Source organism: Emydura macquarii, unplaced genomic scaffold (assembly GCF_026122565.2).
Source record: "Emydura macquarii macquarii isolate MOO-44397 ecotype Brisbane River unplaced genomic scaffold, CSIRO-AGI_Emac_v2 contig_3603, whole genome shotgun sequence".
Lineage (NCBI taxonomy): Eukaryota > Metazoa > Chordata > Testudines > Chelidae > Emydura > Emydura macquarii.
The window spans coordinates 7,975,598-7,994,136 of NW_027133740.1; the positions used below are offsets into that span (position 1 = coordinate 7,975,598).

The following is an 18,539-nucleotide window of genomic DNA, read 5'->3' on the forward strand; positions in this document are numbered from 1 at the left end:
TCGTGAGCTGTGTTGTTCTGTTTAAGTACCTTGGAAGAGAAGGATTAAGGCATAACAAGGACCCGATCCACCAAAACTTTAACAGAACCTGAACAACCTTTCCTCTTAATCCTCCCCACTGCCAACCCTACCTCCTCTCAACATTCTTCCCCCATTCTGTCATACACCCTCCTCCCCAGAGGGACACTCCTATTTCCCCCATTCTTGAGTCTTAAATTGAAACGAGTTCAGCCATTTTGACCCCACCTGTGCAGACAGCTGGCCAAAATCAGCCACTGCCTTCTGCTCTGCTTCCTCAGACTGCAGGACCTGGATCCTAAGGCCTGTGGCCTTAGTCCTTCCCCACTCCATCCCCAGGACCATCCAGCATTTTGGTATCAGGAGATATCTAGTCACCATTCATTTCCTCTGCCAAGAGCTACCATTTGTTTTCATTACTATATAGACCATGCATGATTTCTTTAGCACTCTTCCCTATTGACAGATCTGTTCCTGAGGTCAGTCAGGAAGTACCAGTTGCCTTTCCATCTCCCCTGTCAACATTAGTGAATAATAAATAAATTATTATAATATGCACTGCTACAGTGCCTCACCCCAGAGTATCAGAAACATGAATTAAGCCTCACTACAACTCTGTGAGGAAGGATTATTATCCCTATTTCCTAGACAGGGAAATTGAAGCCCAGAGAGGTTAAATGACTTGCCCAAAGCCATGAAGAAAGCAAGTGTCTGAGGAGGGATTGGAATTCAGGAGTTCCTGGCTCCCAGACCTATGCTCAGATCAGCCCCTTCCCTTCCATCTTTAATGTCTTCCCGAGCAATTCAAATGCCAGCATAGACCAGATACTGCACTTGTCCTTCCTCATCATTCTTCAGAGGTAAATTGCTAGCAGTGTGTACGTCAGTCAGCCTAGGCTGGAGTCAGGAATGCAGATCTGTAAATGGGGAGCAGTAAGTGAAATAGCCTGTGGTCAAAGGTTATCCAATAATGACTAAAACAGAAATCAGCAATGACTTCTAAAAGGAAGACACCTCACATGGCTAACATTGCAATCAATGTTTAGTCTTATACCACATCCGAAATAAATGTCTTGGAAAAGTGTTGCTTGTTATTATCTTAAAGTTATTGGGAAAAATATTAAAGTAAATTGGTTCTCAAGAAAATTCTTACTGTTCTTACCTATTTGCTTGAAATAATTAGGATAGCTTTTCTCCCAGTAAAATAATTCCTGTTCTCCATGTTCTGTTTAATTTACACCAGTCGTAAGAGAAGAAACCCCAAAACATTTGATCTGATTTCACTGAGTACTTCAAAAAGACATTTCATTTGTACTACAGTCTCAGGAATGTGAAAAAAAGTGTTTCTGTCAATGGGTACATTAATGAAACACGAAGGGCCAACATCCTCTGTCTTCACTCAGTCAAAACTCTCATTGATTTCAATCCGGATTTTGTTTTAGGACTAAGGACTGCAGAATTAGGCCCTCAGGCAAGTTTTAGACACAGACACACACAGAGGAGTGATTCTCCTATTACTGACCCTGGTGAACTGGGAATAACTTCACTGAAATAAATGGAGTTATACTGGGGTGTACGAAAACAATTCAACTCCAGGCTTTATCTAAGGCATCATTCAAAGTTTATTGCAGTCAATGGGAGCCTTTAACTGAAGTTAACTTCAACAGGCTTTGGATCAGACCCTCAATCACTAAGGGTTTGCTACATTGCAGAAAAGGTATGTTCTAAATGCCAGTTAAAAGAGGAGCAACTTGGCTTTTAATTCAGGTTAGTCGCTCCAGTTAAAGTCTATAAAGGAGTTGGGATTGAATTTGAGCAGCTAACCCGAATTAAGAGTTGCCATGTCTTCACTGCCATTTTAACTCAAGGTAGCTAATCTGAGTTAAGAACACATTTTCTAACATCAAAGCTATTTCCTTTCCTAGTTCCAAGATTTGATCTACACCGTTTTTTAACTGATTCAACTATTTTAGGTAAGGATGTGATTTAATGATATAGTTAAATCAGTACCACCTCCAATGTGGGTGCAGTTAGGGCTTAATCCTGCGTCATTAAATCAATCGGAGCTATAACATTGACTTCCATGGGCCCAAGTTCAGGCCCTTACTCTAGGATAAAGGTGCTTATACGGGGATAGCTTATAAACTATACCTGTACAAGCACTTTTATAATGGTAAAACTGTGTCCACACTTGTGGGTTGTATAACTTTAACAATATTGATTTCTGCGTTTTCCAGACACAGAAAAGATCACTGATAATTATGCTGACTCAAGCTACCATTTGGAAGGTTAATACAAAGAAGGCGAAGTACTGTAAATACCCCTTCACAGGAAGTATGCGCTCCTTGGATTTTGATAATTATGACACAGCATCAGAGTGATACTGAGCAGTGCAGACCTATTACAGAGTAGAATTACTCTCCCTGACTCACCAAGAAAATCCTTCAAAATCACTGGCAAAACTGAACAAAAGCATAACATGGAAGAGATATTTACAGACGAACAGGGAAGAAGAAAAAGCCAGTGTTTGCACATACGCTGTTGTTTATTGTACAGTATTTCATTTAACGTACAAAGGCAACATCAGAATTCACTGGAATTTACTGTGTGTAGCTGGTACATTATATACTGCGTGTTAAAAAACCTTCCACTTTTAGGGTGCAAGTCAGAACACAAATTAATTGGAATAAAGAAAAGAAAGGTTTTTTAAAAATCAACGTAAAAATACATTTTTAGTAACTGATCTGTACAAAAAACCAAATGGATAGTGGGGATCAGAGCCCCCTCATGTCATTTAAAGCTATATACAAATGCACTATTTACCTTGTAATTTGAACCCTTGGGTTTCATTTCCTTCATACTGATGAATTTAGAAAAACATTGTTACTAAAATGATCAAATTCCAAAAAAAGTATTTACAGAGAAAGGCAAACAAACCCCCACAATCTTCCAAAAGAGAAACATTTGTGTGCCTGGAATTCACAGAGTCTCTCCCTGTCCTTTCCATCTTAACTTTGCCAAAGGAGTGACCTTGACTGGGGGAGAAGCCTATGGTAATGCATTCGGAGAAGCTATCAGAGTCACTTTAACAGTGGGAAAGTGTCTCTTTTCTTCAACACTCCCATAATAAGGGGAGATGGAAAAAAAGAACAACTAAACAACCACCAGATAATGTGGAACTATTCAAGAGCATCATGAATGCAAAAGCTTAGGGCAGACAATCAGCAAGAAATAAATGGGGAATGGCCTGGTCTGGCTTGCTAGAGGTTTCTTTTAAGGCAAAAGTGGGGGTTCAATGCTTTAAAATATCAAGGCACTCATGATATCTTTTCTAAAATCCTCTACTGTGGAGCTTGACAATGGTGTGTGACAGTACAAGCAAACCCCAAACACACAAGCCCACCAGTAAAAACATGTGATGAAGGCTCATGGGAGTCTTAAGGTTTCTTATACATGAGCACTCTTAGCATGGGTAGGAGAACTGGATCCCGACGAGTAGTAGAAACGGTTTTCGCCAAACGACTGAGCATCTCCTGAGCAACAGACGATGAGGCAGCCACCAAAAAGGCAAAGGGCAGACCCGATCCAGCCTGTGTAAAGGGAGTATCCAAAACTCACAATTGTGGTCTCGCGGTGAGCGCACACAGGGAACCAGATAGTCGCGACAACACCACACAATGCTGGGGAGACATTAAAAACAACAGTAAATGCAGCACATAAATCCAGTCCAGTCATAGATGTAGTCAGGGGGCCTACAGGTGTTCTGCAGCTAGCCTGCTCACAAAAGAGACTGAGTAAATGCAATTCCCACCCAAATCAACAGAAGTTGCAAGATACTTAGCACCTCAAGCACTGAGTCATAAAAGGACCTAATCCTGCATGGTGCCCTTAGCATAGTGACAAGATGTGCCCTTAGCTCCCACTGACATCAATGACCTTCCAAGAAGGCACCTTGCAGCAAGCTTGGAAGGAATCTGTTTTCAGTCCTTTATAACCTAGCAGTTCACAGTAGCCTTTGTTGCTAGATTTATCGACTGGCACATTTTTGCAGGACACTTAAGACCTCGCTCATTGTTATTTAATAGTCAACATTCAATGACTGTCAAGATGTGCAAACAGATTCGGGAATAAACTTAGAGGTTACAATATTTCACAATATTCATTTCTTATTATTTTGTTTTTAAGCAGCATGGAATGTCAAATTCCTTTTCAGGTCCTCACTTTCTCTGCCTATCAGTTAATCTTGCTTCCTCTGTCTATTTTGATAATTAACAATGAAATTCAGGTTCTGATCCAGTTTGGGGGAGGGCGATCATTACCAATATTTATCAGTTCTAATCTAATCCTTTCAAGCCTATCTACAAACCATGAAGTGCTATTAATGAAAGTCACTTACCGGTAAGCTTAAAAGCACAACAGGAGAGAAAAGAACAGTGGGTGTGAAATCCTGGCCCCACGGAAGTCAATGGGAGTTTTCCAATTGACTCTAAGGAGACGGGATTTTACCCCAAAAGATAAGCAGTCAACTTCCCATTCTTCCAAGTTAACTTTTGGGTTGGCAGGGGAGGAATGCTTTGAGTGACTTTTGAGACCTTACTTTGTTGCTTTTAGTGCTCTCATGGCCCAACAGCTCATGTAGTCGCTTACATGACTCCATTTATATAATCCTAGCTCAGATCATATTTAAGATTTTAAAGATCACATCTCATATTTCAGTTATTTTCCAAGGTCTCGCTCCCAATGAAGTCAATGAAAAATTCCCATTGACTTCAGTGAGAGCCGGAACACACAGAATGCAAAATGATGCTATAAGCATCCGATACAAACTGATGTTAAAATCACTGCTACGGATTAGAAAAGGAGCTAAATGAGCCCTTTTACAAAGAGATTAGAGTATGCAAATACTTCATAGTCCTTTTATGCTGCCTAGTAGAAGGAATGTTTTGCCCTTACATAACATAAACCAGAGACTTGCATTGTCTGTGTGTAGTTTAGATGTAACCTGGTGCAGCCTATTTTTCCTTGAGAAAACAATGAGTGTTTCCCTTCCTTCCCCATTCTCCTTCAGCCCCACTGTTGGTTCTCATGTATTTGAACTGAGTAACCTGCAGAGGTGATGGGAACTGAAGGTGGGAGGAAGGAAGCTTTGTAGGGGAGATCTGAGCACAGCAGAAGAGAGAAAGTAGGACTATCCTTACAAGCATTCGAAGAAAAAACAAACAAACAAACAAACAAAAAAACTACTTACCATTTGGTGCAATCTGATGCAATCAAAAGGCGACATATAGAAGTTTAATTAGGACTGGAAGAATTAGGTATTTTTAATCAGTAAATGTCAGTTTCACCATACACACACAAACAGAGGAAAAGTAAGAAAAATGCTACTTTGATTTAAGGATATTTACTTTGATGTGATGTTGACAATTTGTGTTTTAACAGTTATAATGCTTTAACTTTTTGAATCTCAATGTCAATTGTTATTAAATAATTATTGTCTGACATCCCCTCCCCCATTGTCTGAGCCTCCCATAATTTACCACAGCTGTGAAAATTTAATTAGATAAAAATTGAAAAAATGCTTAAAACCCATAATTTTGCAGCTACTGTGAAAAATTTAAATTGAAAAGAATGTTTAAAAATAAACATCAACATAGCCATCAATATTATTAAAAAATAAAAAGTGAATTCTGCAAAGCCTAAGTATAGTTATGGGCCAAGGATAAGAATCATTCCTAGAATGGATGTTTTGAAAATATTCAAAAATAAGGAAAATACTACAGGAAGCAGAGAAGTTATATGCCTCCCACCCAAAAGAAATCAATCCTAACAAAATTCTTGCCTTTTATTTCTATTCCTTAATTACAATCTATGCAGGTTAGGCCTGATTCTCTTCTTGTTTGCATCAGTGTAAATCAGGAGCAATTCCAGGAAAGTCAACAGAGTCACCCCAGAGTAAGTGAGCAGAGACTCAGGCTCCTTTCTCATTATTATTAAAATGCTCTTCCTAGAAAGGTCCCACATGGATAGCAGTATATGCATTTAAGAAGTACCTCACCACTTGGGGCACCATATAACATATTTCAACATAAACATAATATAGGCAAATTAAAAAAGTCAGAATCAGCAACCAGAAGGAATCAGCTGCAAGGAAGAGTCCAAAAAAGAAACGGGGATCGGAAAGCTGAAAGGAGAGAAGGGCAACAACAGTCAGGTTAAAATATAGCTTGGGAAAAAAAGAGCTGAGATTTCTTTTTTTAAGTGGACGGAGAAAGGTCAGGCAGATTTTAATGGGGAAGCAAATTCCACTTCCCTGTGGAGAAGATCTATAGAATTCAGTTGGGACAGAACCTACAGGGATATCCAGAAATTTTAAAACCTATAGAATTAAACAGAAAATGAGATCCTTTTGTGGGCTTTCTGAACCAACCTGTTGGTGCTATAGCAAGGATAGCACACTCCATTAAATTCTACTGCATGGTCAAAAACATCTACCACAGAGGGGTTTTTAAATTAAATTCAGTAGGATTTCTTCATAAAGTGGCAGGAATGGTACAATGGCCTGTCAGTCTACAGTGTGATTGTGATGCCTATAAAGCAGGCGGTGTGTGAACACAGAGGTCCTCAAGTCAAGGAGGAAGTTTCACATACTGCCAGAGTCTACACCCTTAAGGGCTTTAAAAGCCAGCAGTGACCACCTAAATAACAACGCAGTGCTTTATAGGCAGTCAGGGTAAAGAACGCAGTTTGGCCATAATATGATCACAGCTGCTGAAGGCAGTGATAAAGCACGCCCCTGGCCTTCTGAACATGCTCATTGCTATATGAGTTCACAATAATCACCCTCACTAAGGGTCTACCATCCATCCTGCAAACACTGAGTCCTCTTAACATCCACTGAAAGCAATAGTAGTTGATGGTACTAAGCACTCACAGGATTGGGACCTAAAACAATACTTCTTTATGGCTCATACATCTGAGAAGAATCAATTGGCCAATATTTTATCTCCTGCAGGGGCAAGCTGTGTTGGACTCAGTCCTTGTGGCTATCAGAGAACCACAGCAAAACAATAACAAGACGATGGCAAAGATACAGATTTCCAACAACCGTGTTAAGAAATATCTTGAGGCTGTGTCAAAAATTAAAGTTGCAAAGGGAAAAAATGCAGGGGGACTAAAAAGGAAAACTGTTTGGTTAAAGCAGAGAACAAATGAGAGAGACTGCTCAGGAAAGCAGAGAATGCAACCCCAATGGCTGTGGTTATTATTAGAGAAAATATTTGTTTATGGAAAAGAGAGGAACATTTGAAGGATGCTAATAAAGCCAGTAATAATTTTGAGCCTCCCCAAAGAGAAAGAGCCAGTGGATTTTGAAGGACATTTCGGAAAAAAAATTGGAATTTGTCCTGCACGTAGATCAGCTTTATCTGAGCCTTATAAACAAGACCCATGAGCATCTAATGTTCTCAAACATGAATGTATCAACAGAGAATCTGCAAAGCCATCTGATGGCTCACGAAAAAAAGCTTCTTTGTTGTCCACAAAGGGTACAATCGTCTTTTCTTTTCTGTCAGCAATGGGTAAAAAAAAAAAAATTATATCCATAGACTATAAGAGCCTTATCCTTCCAAACCTCTCCCCCACAACACAGGACAGAAGAGAACACTTGCTCTGATATGAGAAGAACTCTCAGGGTCATCAACACAATAACATCTCTTGTATGTGTGACTAAACTGTGTGTGAAAACCACCTTATTTTGATGTTGACAATGTTAGGAAACTCTGTGCAACACAAGCCAATCAAAGACTCTCTATGGGTCAGTTTCATCTCCCCATGTTTGATTGTCACCAGCTGCCACCAGTTCTAAATGAGTTTGTTAATCCTGATGCAAGATATGCTCAGATCTTGCTGGGTTTTCAATACTTTGCGTTACATTTCAATTTAAGCCCTCCGCCCCCGAAATATTGGAAAAGTACATGTCACAATTACAATATTTCTACAAGTCAGTGGGCTCTGATTTGTAGGTTTCAAGAAAACCTGCTCTGCATAGCAGCTGAAAGGAAAAAGCAGGAGTTTTTCTAGGTTGTTTTTAGGCAGGTTTTAGGGTTTACTGAAATAGGTTTCCCTACAAGCTGTTTGAATATAAACTGCTCCTACTTCTCTTTTCCTGCTAAATATTGCCTAGGATTTGTACTAAGCCAGGCCGTGACCCCCTCACAAATGAGACTGGGCATTGACACACCAGACATTTATACTTGCTCCATCATGCTGCTATAAATTCACATTGCCACATCCTCCACACTACACCCTAACCATGCCATTAGTGTGTCATTTGGACATGTACGTGCAGGGGTTCAGACCGCTGCACTGAAACCCTTAATCTTCTGCATTACAGACTTAATTTAATTGGGTGGTACATTCACATAAATAGAAAGCATAAAAGGTGGCTGGGGGCTGGCATGGAGGGTAGAGCAGTGTGAGTCTAGCTTGATACATATTGTCAACAGGAGTGAATCCCCACTATCTGCCTTACTCTAAAAGCACTGGAAAGAATCCACAGAAGACAGAAGTAAAGACAGTGTATATTAAGTCAGTGTTATATTTCGGAAGGAAGGATGTCACTAGACATGGAAATTTCCCTGAAACGTGCCTCAATACGTCTCCTGCATTCTCCTATTCAGTGTTATACAGAGCGAGTTTCCATGATCCTTATTCTATTCTTTCTGTCCAAATGGCAGATTCACAGTTCTTTAATAGAATTTTGGGGTTTCTTCTTATATTAAACACTTCTTCTTTTAAAACAAAATCAAATGACTCTGAATTTCCAAAGGGAAAACAATCTGGAGCTTTCCTTTAGCATAAGTGAGTGTGTCAGGAAGGATTAGCAGAAATTTGAGATTAAAAAATAAAAGGCAATCTTTCCTTCTTGACTGTGATAATTTCAAGCATTTAAACTGAAATGGGTAGACTTAGCAAGATAGCATCTTCCTCAGAACATTATTACAGTTACTGAAAGTATCTGAATTGAAAGGCTAAATTTTCACGTGCACAAGCGCTTCTCCCTGTGATCACCTTAACTCTTTTTAATAGCAGTGTAGACACACCATTAGCCACATAAATGCCTCAGTGCATGCACAAATACAACAGGAAATTCACCAGCCGAAGCCCAAAGAGGACACAAATGTGTGCCAAATTTGAAGCTCTAGCCATTTATTTTGGATTCCTGTACTCTTAATACTGCAAATTATTTTAGTCTACTTAGGAGAAATAATTTTATTTTAAATGTGACTTTATAACATTCAAAAACTATCGGGCTTCCAAGAATGGGTCTATTACAAGAGAACTGGCTGATCCCAAATTAACCTTTCACAGATTTTCCATTGTTCAGTGTATAAAATAACTAATGTTGTCTTGAGTTGTCTTAATTTTTAATATCAGAATAGTAGGGTTTGGTTTTTTTCAGCATACTTTATTTCAGACTCCCATCTCCCAATGTATACTAGGAAATTTCTTATCAGCCAGGGGTTCCCCTACAAACAAGTATCAACAACAGTTTGACTGCTAGTCTGTTTTTTGTTCCATCAACACTAGCAGTTGAACTGTTTTCAGCACTGGTTCAGAGAGAACCACTTGAGAGCTGTTTGCAGCAATAGATCGATACCCCAGTACAGACAGGATTAAAGCAGACATAAAAATATACATCAGCAGGCAAGATAGAGAGGTGTGCACATGTACGATTGTTCTTACAGCAGCCTGCTATTTTCAGTGGACATTAAATCAATGGAATATCTGAGCCCACTGTTTTCCTGGCAACTTTTCCACAGTTACTTTAAATACCAAATTGTGTATCACAATCTCTGTTTTCCTTTTTAACAATTTCAGTGCCAAACTGTTGCCAACTCTAGTGAGTTCAGCTCAAGTTTCACCATATTTGGTATTATTCTTAATGCCTCTGCTCCAGAAGTCATGTGACTAAGTGAGATTCTCAGCCTTCATTTAACAAAAAAATAAGTTTTTAGATCTCACGATTGTGCAGAGAAGCTTGAAAACATCAACCATAAAGGTTCAATAACCAGAAAGCAAATAAAAACAACCATTTTAATCCAATCTCATGATTTTGGGGGTCTGACTCATGACTGTTGAATGCTATGGACTGGCAACACCATATTTGTTTTTCAGAGGACAAATCATTAAGCTGCAGTAGTACCAAAATCATGTGTGTGTGTCCAATATTCACATTACAAGGACACTGCCTGGCCAGTTTTGACCTGGACAACGTAGGTGTTGTAAAAACTAATTTTAAAAAGCTTATGATGCAACCGTGACTTTTGAAATCTAACTGAAACCGTTTTATTTTAAACAGAAATAAGCATTTCCCTGCAATTTACACATTTGCAGCATTGTGCTACCACAGGAGACCCAGAAAGTGAAAGTGACTTGAAACTGATTGGAATACAAAGCAAAACGGACTCAGATATTTTCATTGTTCCAACTCAGTGAAATGCACAGAGTGAGCAATGTTATACTGGAAGATGCTATATTAGAGCCGAAGGGGCAAGAGCAGACAACATGGGACGTACAAAGCAAATATGTTTGGTTTTAATCAGCTGTCGTGTTATTGTTAACGTGAGTTAGGAAAATTGTTTTATTTTTATTTATACCACACCCAAACATCTGCTAGGCACTTCCGGGCTTGATCTTCCTCCATACGCTCCACTTCCATTGACATGGGAACTCAACACCTTGCAGGACTGAGCCCTTGCAAGCAGTGGGACCGATTCTGATCTCATGTACACGAGTGTGTGGAAGGAGTTATTTCATTGGTCTCAATGGAGAAAAATCAGTGAGAGATCAGAATCATGCCCAATGAGTCAATATCCCTTTACCGTGAACACTTCCTTTTCACAAAGGAGTTTCTAGGTTGGAAACTTAGAGTATGTCTACACTGCAATTGGGAGCGTCTCCCCCAGACAGGGTGGATAGACATGTTAGTTCAGCTCGAGCTAACATGCTTAAAAATGGCAGTGTGTACATTGCAGCATGGGTGGTGGCATGGGCTAGCCACCCGAGTACAAGCCCACCCAACCTTCTGGGTCTGTGTTCAGATGGCTAGTCCGTGCCGCAGCTGATGCTGCACAATTACTGTTAGTGCACTAGCTCAAGAACAATTAGAGTATGTCTGTCTACCCTGACTAGAAGCCACACTGCAGCTGCAGTGTAGATGTACCCTTCTCTACTGTGACCAAGGGTGTGGTATAGCAGTGGGTGCATCTGTGGCTCTGTGTTTTTTCTTTTCTCAGGATGCAAGGAGTTGGATTCACCTCTCATTTATACTGGTATGAATCAAGTGGCGTTACACCAACGTGAAACCATGGTCAGTGAGTAGCAATTTGGGCCCAAGAAACCTACCTATAAGTACATGGCACAGCACGATCTGAGTTCACGGTAAGAGATTTCAGTTCTTTGCATCCAACATTGTCACTGCAATTTGTCACTCCTTTATCTGCTCCCTGCTCTCTTACTGAAATCTATCACCCAGTCGGTTGCCATAAGCTACTCAGCTGGAACAAACTCCTCACAAATAATGAGAAAGTAACTGAAATCGCAAAAGGAAAAGAATTATGAGACCCTTTCTCATCTTCTGCAGTTCCAGAGGACCCTGATACTGGCACAGGATTTCTGGAACTGATCCAATCATTCACATCCATTCATCAAAACCCAGCTCTGCCTGGACTTCTGTATCCCAAAAAGCGTGAGGTTAAATTTTTCAATCAAAACTTTTTTCGGTGAAAAAAATGCAGATTCGGTGACACTGAAACATTTCACAAATTCATGTCAATTTTGCCCAATTGTTTTGGTCCAAACCCCTCCCCCTCCCCCAAAAAAACCCACTGTAAAAAAAGACTGAAAAAATGTGAAGTGTTTTGTTTTAACGTTTTCATTTTTCAATACAAAACACTTTTTGGTTTTGAAATTTTCCTTTAGTTTATTTTTTAAAATCTAAAAACAGTAGAAAATGTTCAATATCTGAACAAAACATTTTGTTTCAGGGTCAGGCAATATGTGTTTGACCCCAAACAAAATTTTGTTCTGACTTCTTGGAATTGGTAGTGAACCGAAAAATCCATTATTCGTACAGCTCTAGTCTTGAGACAGGATAGGGCTAGTGGATCCCCATCACCAACCATCACTGCACTCCGCAGAGCTAGGACACACAATCTAGGACTATTTGCCTCTTCCTGCCTCTCCTCCACCTGGCTCCCCTTCTGCAACGCTTGGCTATTTTGGTGCTCAAAGTTTTAGATTGTGGCCAGTGATGAGTTCATACATTACATTCGCCTTCTACCTTGACTGCCCACAATAGGGATGGCCTGACAAACCCACAAATCCAAACCAGGCCTACACCTCAGATTTTAGGGCTGCCAGGCATGACAATATCCCTTTTAAATCCAGATGCACTGCTATAGGCCCTGTTAGCACAGGCATGGAATGAGTATCACTATACATTACACGTTATTACCCTCTGAGCATGGGCCAGTTTGAAAGGAGTTTGGGGACTCAGCAGTTCCCAGTGGACCATACGGGGGGAAAACCCACCATCATACCCTTGTTGGAAGTCTCAGTAGACAGCCTAAGGACTGAGCAGGCATGGAGACTAATTATAGGAGATTAACTAGTCTAGTCTAACTAGTTATGGAAATCTAGTTATGGAAGTGATTCCCTCCAGGCCCGTCTTCCAAGGACTTTACTCTCCAGGGTTCTAGTCAGAAACATTAAGTCAGACAGTGTTTTTATAGGGGTTTAGTTTTTGTTTGGTTCTTAGTTGCTGGAACTATTAACAAAATGAACAGCAAATGAAAGGACAAACTCATCACTGGAGGGTGCGACTTGAGCTGTTCTGCTGTGCTTATTCCTCTTTACGTGACTAACCCTTGTGCTCCAATCCCCGGCCTTGGCATGTGCTGCAGCAGTTCATCAGTTCCCAAGCCTCAGCACCGTCTAACCCTGCTGTGGCAACTATACCCAGTGTCCACTAAAAAAAAAAAGAAACCCAGCATGATGTCAGTGCTGGCTGCCACGCTGAGAAAGCCAACGACAAGGCAGAGCTCGCACAAAGAAACCACTCTCTCTCACCCCTCCTCCTCTGCTAAACAAACTGATAAAAACAAGGCACCAAGGCTGTTGTTGAGATGACGAGGCCTCAAGAATACACAGGTGTTACATTTGAGACAATGAGCTTTACAGTCTGATTCTGGTCAAAACAATCTCCCACTCAGTTACAGAAAAAGGGAAGAAATTGTGAGAATAACTCAGAGTCAAGGGGGAAAGGGCAAGGCTGATGGGGCACACAGGGAAGAGTTGCTGAAGGTATGTGGGAACACGTCCTCCTTGCCCCCAGCTTTATACTCTGTCCTGTTATCGATGCCCTCTTTCAGTGCGCCTGCAGGACTTGTACCTTCTTCATTCTGCTTCCCTCATCCATGCACCGCTTCACAGGCGCAGAGCTAGGACAAGGAGAATTTGGGCGCTAGTCTTTTTCTCTAGGTAACTTTGGGGCAATGAGAGTCTAATTCATATCCCCTCTCTTCCTCCACAAACATAGTAACACTACTGCAGACTAGCTAGCCAACTCAATCACCCGGGGGCAGCTGTGCATGTGTGTCACCCTACTGTAGACTCATGCCGGCTGCTTCACTTGGAGCAAGATGCCAAAGGACTCCTTAAAACAATGCACAGTAGGGTTTAGAAGCCCTTCTCCTCCGCCCATCATGCTTCACTAATTCTTTTATTTGTTCTCCTCATGCTTATGCATTTGTTTTCTCCAACAGACTATGTAGTTAGTCCAGTTGTCCAGACTGTGGTTAGGCCAAGCCCAGACAACCATGTCTTCTGAGTGATGAATCAGGTAATCTCATGCCTACTCAGTTTGCACAACATGTTACCCTTAAATCAAAGGGAGCACCCCATTCAATCAGGGAAGTATGTCCAAGAGCCAAACATGCACCTTACCCAAGAGAATGAGCAGGATTCCTCCCAGCTGGGAACGCCGGTACTTGGCAGCCCCTGGCTCATGGCCCATCCGAATACAGGGCAGAACAGTCAGCAGCAAGAAAACAGCTGGGAGGCCCACAACTGAGGCAGCAATCATCAGTGCTCGGCATGCCTGGACATAGCCTGATGAGAAGGAAAAGAAGTAGAGTCTTGATTAGTGAACACAACAACAGGAGGAGATATTCAGCCAAACGCTCCTATATATCTAACTAGCAAGCCACCAAGAAATCATGGCAGCTGGGGAGAAGAGGAGGGCACAGCAAGGGAAGAATTTGGTGTGGGAAGAATTCTCCTAGGTCCCCAAATCCTAACACTGAAACAAACCTGGTTAACAGTAGAAATTTAAAATGGAGGTTCTCAGACAGGGTCCATGGTCCACGAGTGGTCCATAAAGCCCATCCTGGTGGTCTGCAGAATGAGAGCATTTTGAGACCCAAGAGGGGAGAGGAGAGGATGTTGAAGAATTGGGTGTGGAGCATGTTGGTCCATGAGAGGCCTTTCCCATCTGAATTAAAATGCTGGAGGACCATAGGTTTAACAGAATTGATCACCTTCAGCGATCAAACCCCATCATCAATAATCTGCACTCCAGCTGTTCGGCCTGCAGCAATATTTGAGGTGAGAAAATTCAACACATTAAATTGTCTATTGGCATGGAGTTATGAAGGAGAAATGAATATACCCTTCAAGGTCGTTTACAATCTTAAAACTTAGGAATGGATATATAACCACCCCCAGCACAGCTGAGATACAGGACGAAACTCAAGAGATCCTGAAATGGGCATGTAGCTGGAAAATGATCAACTCTGTAACATCAAACCTCTTTCTTATTACTTTATGGTAGCCTCTCCTAGGAAGTGTCTAGGGGGTTGGATTTCCAGCAGTGAGGATAGGCAGTACACAGCTGACCCATTGCACTGACCCTCCACCAAATGAATAGTACTTCAATAGATAGCTCCACACTGTACTTTATTATATAATATTCCAGTGCTGTTGAAGCCACCCACATGCAGTGGAGGAAAAGTCCCAGAGGCTTTGACCAACCAGGCTGGAGGGGGAACTGAGGGATGGGCACCAATTCTAACAAATAGGAATGCCACTGAATCGCTAAAGTCCATATGGACATCATGGGATCCAGAGGCTTACTAGGCAGAACCCCCCCACCACTTCAGCAGACAGGTAGACCATGTCCTCTACTGAGCTTCCTGTCACCTATGCAACAACAGCCCAACACAAGGCAGCAGGAGTTCGTGTGACTGTAAGTGTCTCGGAACAAGGCACATGTCATATATATTTGTCTGTGAAACGCCATAAGCACCTATTATAACTAACAAAGTAATTAAACACATCATAATAATGCTAAAAGTTGCTTTTGTTAAAAGGGTCCTCTGTTTTACTTTGGTTCAAGGTTTATTCCTATTGTTGGGAAGTGCTCCAGACACAGTCTTAATGGGATAGGGAGGTTCTAGGGGAAATGCACACATACTCCCAGCTCCCATTCCCATCCTGTCAAACAGAAGGAAATGACAACACTGCCATTGGAGAGAGGATTCATGAGTTCAGGAGCTCTGATGATACCACACAGTATATCTGCAAACAGTGCCTTGAATCAAAAGTCACAGAATTAATGATCATGCAGATGAGAAAACAGGGTCCAAGCATTTTCCTCTTTCTGAACATGTAGATCCTTTGTACATTTGAACATCTGTTTGAAAACACACTCTTTAAAAAGTGCATGGTGAATGAGACTGAAAAGCCCTTTGTGGTTTCAGTAGACTCGAACCCAGTTAAACATACATATGCACATATTCATTTTAAATCTTTTTAACTCATTCAGTAAGAGGTACTGTGTGGATTTCAGCTACTAAACAAATCAGGATAAATTAATCTCTGGCATATATCGACTGGTATTGAAGGAGTTACTGCAAGAAGTATCTTGGTCTGTGATCTGTTATTTTTGTTGAAGAGGGGCATTATTTCCTGCTGTTAAAAGATTTATTTACCTATTAATGAACATTTAATTGCGCAACTTTTTTCTTCAGGGTAGGGGTTTTTTCACTGTTTTCTACAGCAGCAAGGATATTGTTGGCACTATACTAGCAATAAACAAGAAGGAAAATATATTAAACTAAGGCACAGGAAAATAAATAGAAATATGAGTTGAGTCTAGTTACTGGGGGTCCTAATGGTGGTGGACACTACAAGAAACCCTGTGATCAACAGAATTGAGGGCTCTGCAGCCATGACTGATTGACAATATCTGAAACAAATTCAGGCCCTTTCCACCTTTATCGAAACTCTCTTGAGAGCACTTTTAAAAATGTGAACAAATAAGGAAAAACAATTAATTGAAAAGTGGCTGGCAGACCTCCTTCTACTCCTCCTGAATTGTAGGAAGGAAACATCTGAGAATAGCTACACGCAATACAGCCAAAGGCCCAGAATAAAAAAGAAGTGTTACAAAATTAATAGTGATGGAAATGGATAATCTACCAGCTAGCTAAACTATTTACAGATGCCGAGATTGTACGAAGAATCTGTATGCCAATTTTAGTAAGCACAAAAAGACATTTTCAAACTTAGTGACACATCATGTGTAACTCGGACTTCAGTGTGAAACTACTTCGCAAATTACATAAACAAATATCAACAGTAATGAAATATAGCAAATAGGCATAACTGTATAATTAAAAGTTCTATATTATATAGTCTTAATCTGAGCAGAAAGCATTTGCATATCAAGACTAATAGTCTTCTAAATTAAAATCAATCTTTAATAATCTAATATTAAAGATTAATTATATCCATCAATATAATGTTCAATACAGTAGATCTATAATATTTGTAAGAGCAGCCAATTTATTTATTTAAAGAACAACTTTACTATTATTTGAAGACAAAATAAAGTTAATAGGAATAATTGTATCATTCAAAACTCTATGCCATATCCTATTACTATAATGTATTGTTTGTACAGTGTTAGACCCAGAAGACTCAGTCATAGACCATGAGAGAGAGAAAGCATTAGTGTATCAAGAATGAAAGCGAGTAAGAATAAAAATAAGAATAAAAGGGATCTTTGACAGTTAATAAAATATAATCAGACCAAAGACATAACTAAAATACCAGCCAGAATCTATCTTTAATATTAGCTGTAACTATAGGTTAGTATCAATCTCATAGAATTTTGAATTCTATCTGTACTATAATTAATGGGTGAGATCCTGCACTGTTGAAATCAATTGGAGTTTTGCCATGGCCTCACACTGGAGCAGGACTTGTCCCAAGAGGAGCAGCACTTTTTCCTTCATCTCTATATCAAAAGAGAGACTGCAAGGAGCCCATACCTGGCAATATAAGGATGTCCACTAGTGGCTTGCAGTGATAGAGCCCTGTTGCCATGACACAATCTGCCCACAGCCCTTTGGATCCCAGCTCGTCCATCTTCCTACAAGTAGTAATGGTGTAGCCACAAGTCACTACCCAGTCATTGGTGGACGTTGCCATGATCACACCAATCCAGCCAACAAAACTAGAAACAAATCCAACCAGGTGCAAGCAGGTAGCAACCATGTTTAAACTGGCAAGCCGGCAATTGAAAGGAAAAGCACAAAAAATAGAGCGAAGGAGATAACTGGGCTTTGTTAAGCTAGAGCAGGCTTGGTGCTGAAGAAAATAAGTGCTGGAACCTGCCCTGAGCTGTCAGCAGATAGGACTGGAGTTTGGCATAAGGAGATCCTGAGTGGTGCTGTAGTAGCCGGGATGCCTCTCTTCAGTTCAGCCCCTGGGAGTGGTTGGAACTCCTGCCAGCCCCAATGACAGAGATGGGAGGAGTAACACAGGCAGACCTACTTCTTCCAGCTAATCAAGAAGGGGCTGAAAGACAAACAAGTCAATCAGAGAGCAGGAAGGGGGTGGAGAAAAGAAGGACACAGAAGTGTAGACTTAGACCATCCCTATTACCTTGCCCTGGGGGGTCCTAAGTTACTGTCAGAGAACTAAACACATCAGAATGTAACAGAGTTGAATGTGGCTTTGCATTTTTATGAAGTACATTCTCTCTCTTGCTCTGGCTAACTGAATTAATCAAAGGAAAGTCCAGAACTTTAATTAAAAAAAATCAAATAGTAGGACTATTGGAAATGCAGAAAGAGGTGAAGGTTAAGTAATATTGTGGGGCTGACTATAGGTCATCACACCAAGAGACTCCCTGTGGAATAGGGTGGGGAGAGAGAAAAAAGAGCTGACAGATAAAGTTACTGGAGGGAAGAAATTGATTCTCTTATCAAAATAGCAGCTGTCTCTAGTAAGCAGTCTAGTGAAGATCAGTCTTGTTTCCTGGGGATCTTTTCTGATGCTTTCCCTGTAGATGCAAATAAACAACAGACAAGTTCCTGCACTACCTCTTCTGTGCCCCAGTTCTCAAAGAACTTTGCAATTCAGACTCAAAATGTGTCACTGATCCACTTTAC

General features: G+C 40.7%; 1 protein-coding gene across 2 annotated transcripts; it reads right to left on the minus strand.

The window, feature by feature from the left end:
- Positions 1-2,544: 2,544 nt before the first annotated feature.
- On the minus strand, positions 2,545-17,809 carry CLDN11 (claudin 11). 2 transcript variants are annotated; one of them, XM_067536451.1, is made up of 3 exons: positions 17,415-17,809; positions 14,026-14,190; positions 2,545-3,698 (listed from the first exon to the last, which is right to left on the minus strand). In XM_067536451.1, the coding sequence occupies exons 1-3, from the start codon at positions 17,638-17,640 to the stop codon at positions 3,466-3,468; spliced, it is 624 nt and encodes a 207-aa protein (XP_067392552.1). In that variant the 5' UTR covers positions 17,641-17,809; the 3' UTR covers positions 2,545-3,465. The 2 variants fall into 2 exon arrangements, with proteins under 2 accessions (XP_067392552.1, XP_067392553.1); XM_067536452.1 differs by lacking the exon at positions 17,415-17,809 and adding an exon at positions 14,392-14,465.
- Positions 17,810-18,539: the final 730 nt, after the last annotated feature.

Excerpts from the sequence above, each read along its gene's own strand:
- CLDN11 (XM_067536451.1), bottom strand. The coding sequence starts at position 17,640 with ATGGTTGCTACCTGCTTGCACCTGGTTGGATTTGTTTCTAGTTTTGTT. Across the intron at positions 14,191-17,414 it reads GGACATCCTTATATTGCCAG|GCTATGTCCAGGCATGCCGA; the intron begins GTATGGGCTCCT and ends CCTTCTCATCAG. Across the intron at positions 3,699-14,025 it reads AATCCTGCTCATTCTCTTGG|CATTGTGTGGTGTTGTCGCG; the intron begins GTAAGGTGCATG and ends ATGTCTCCCCAG.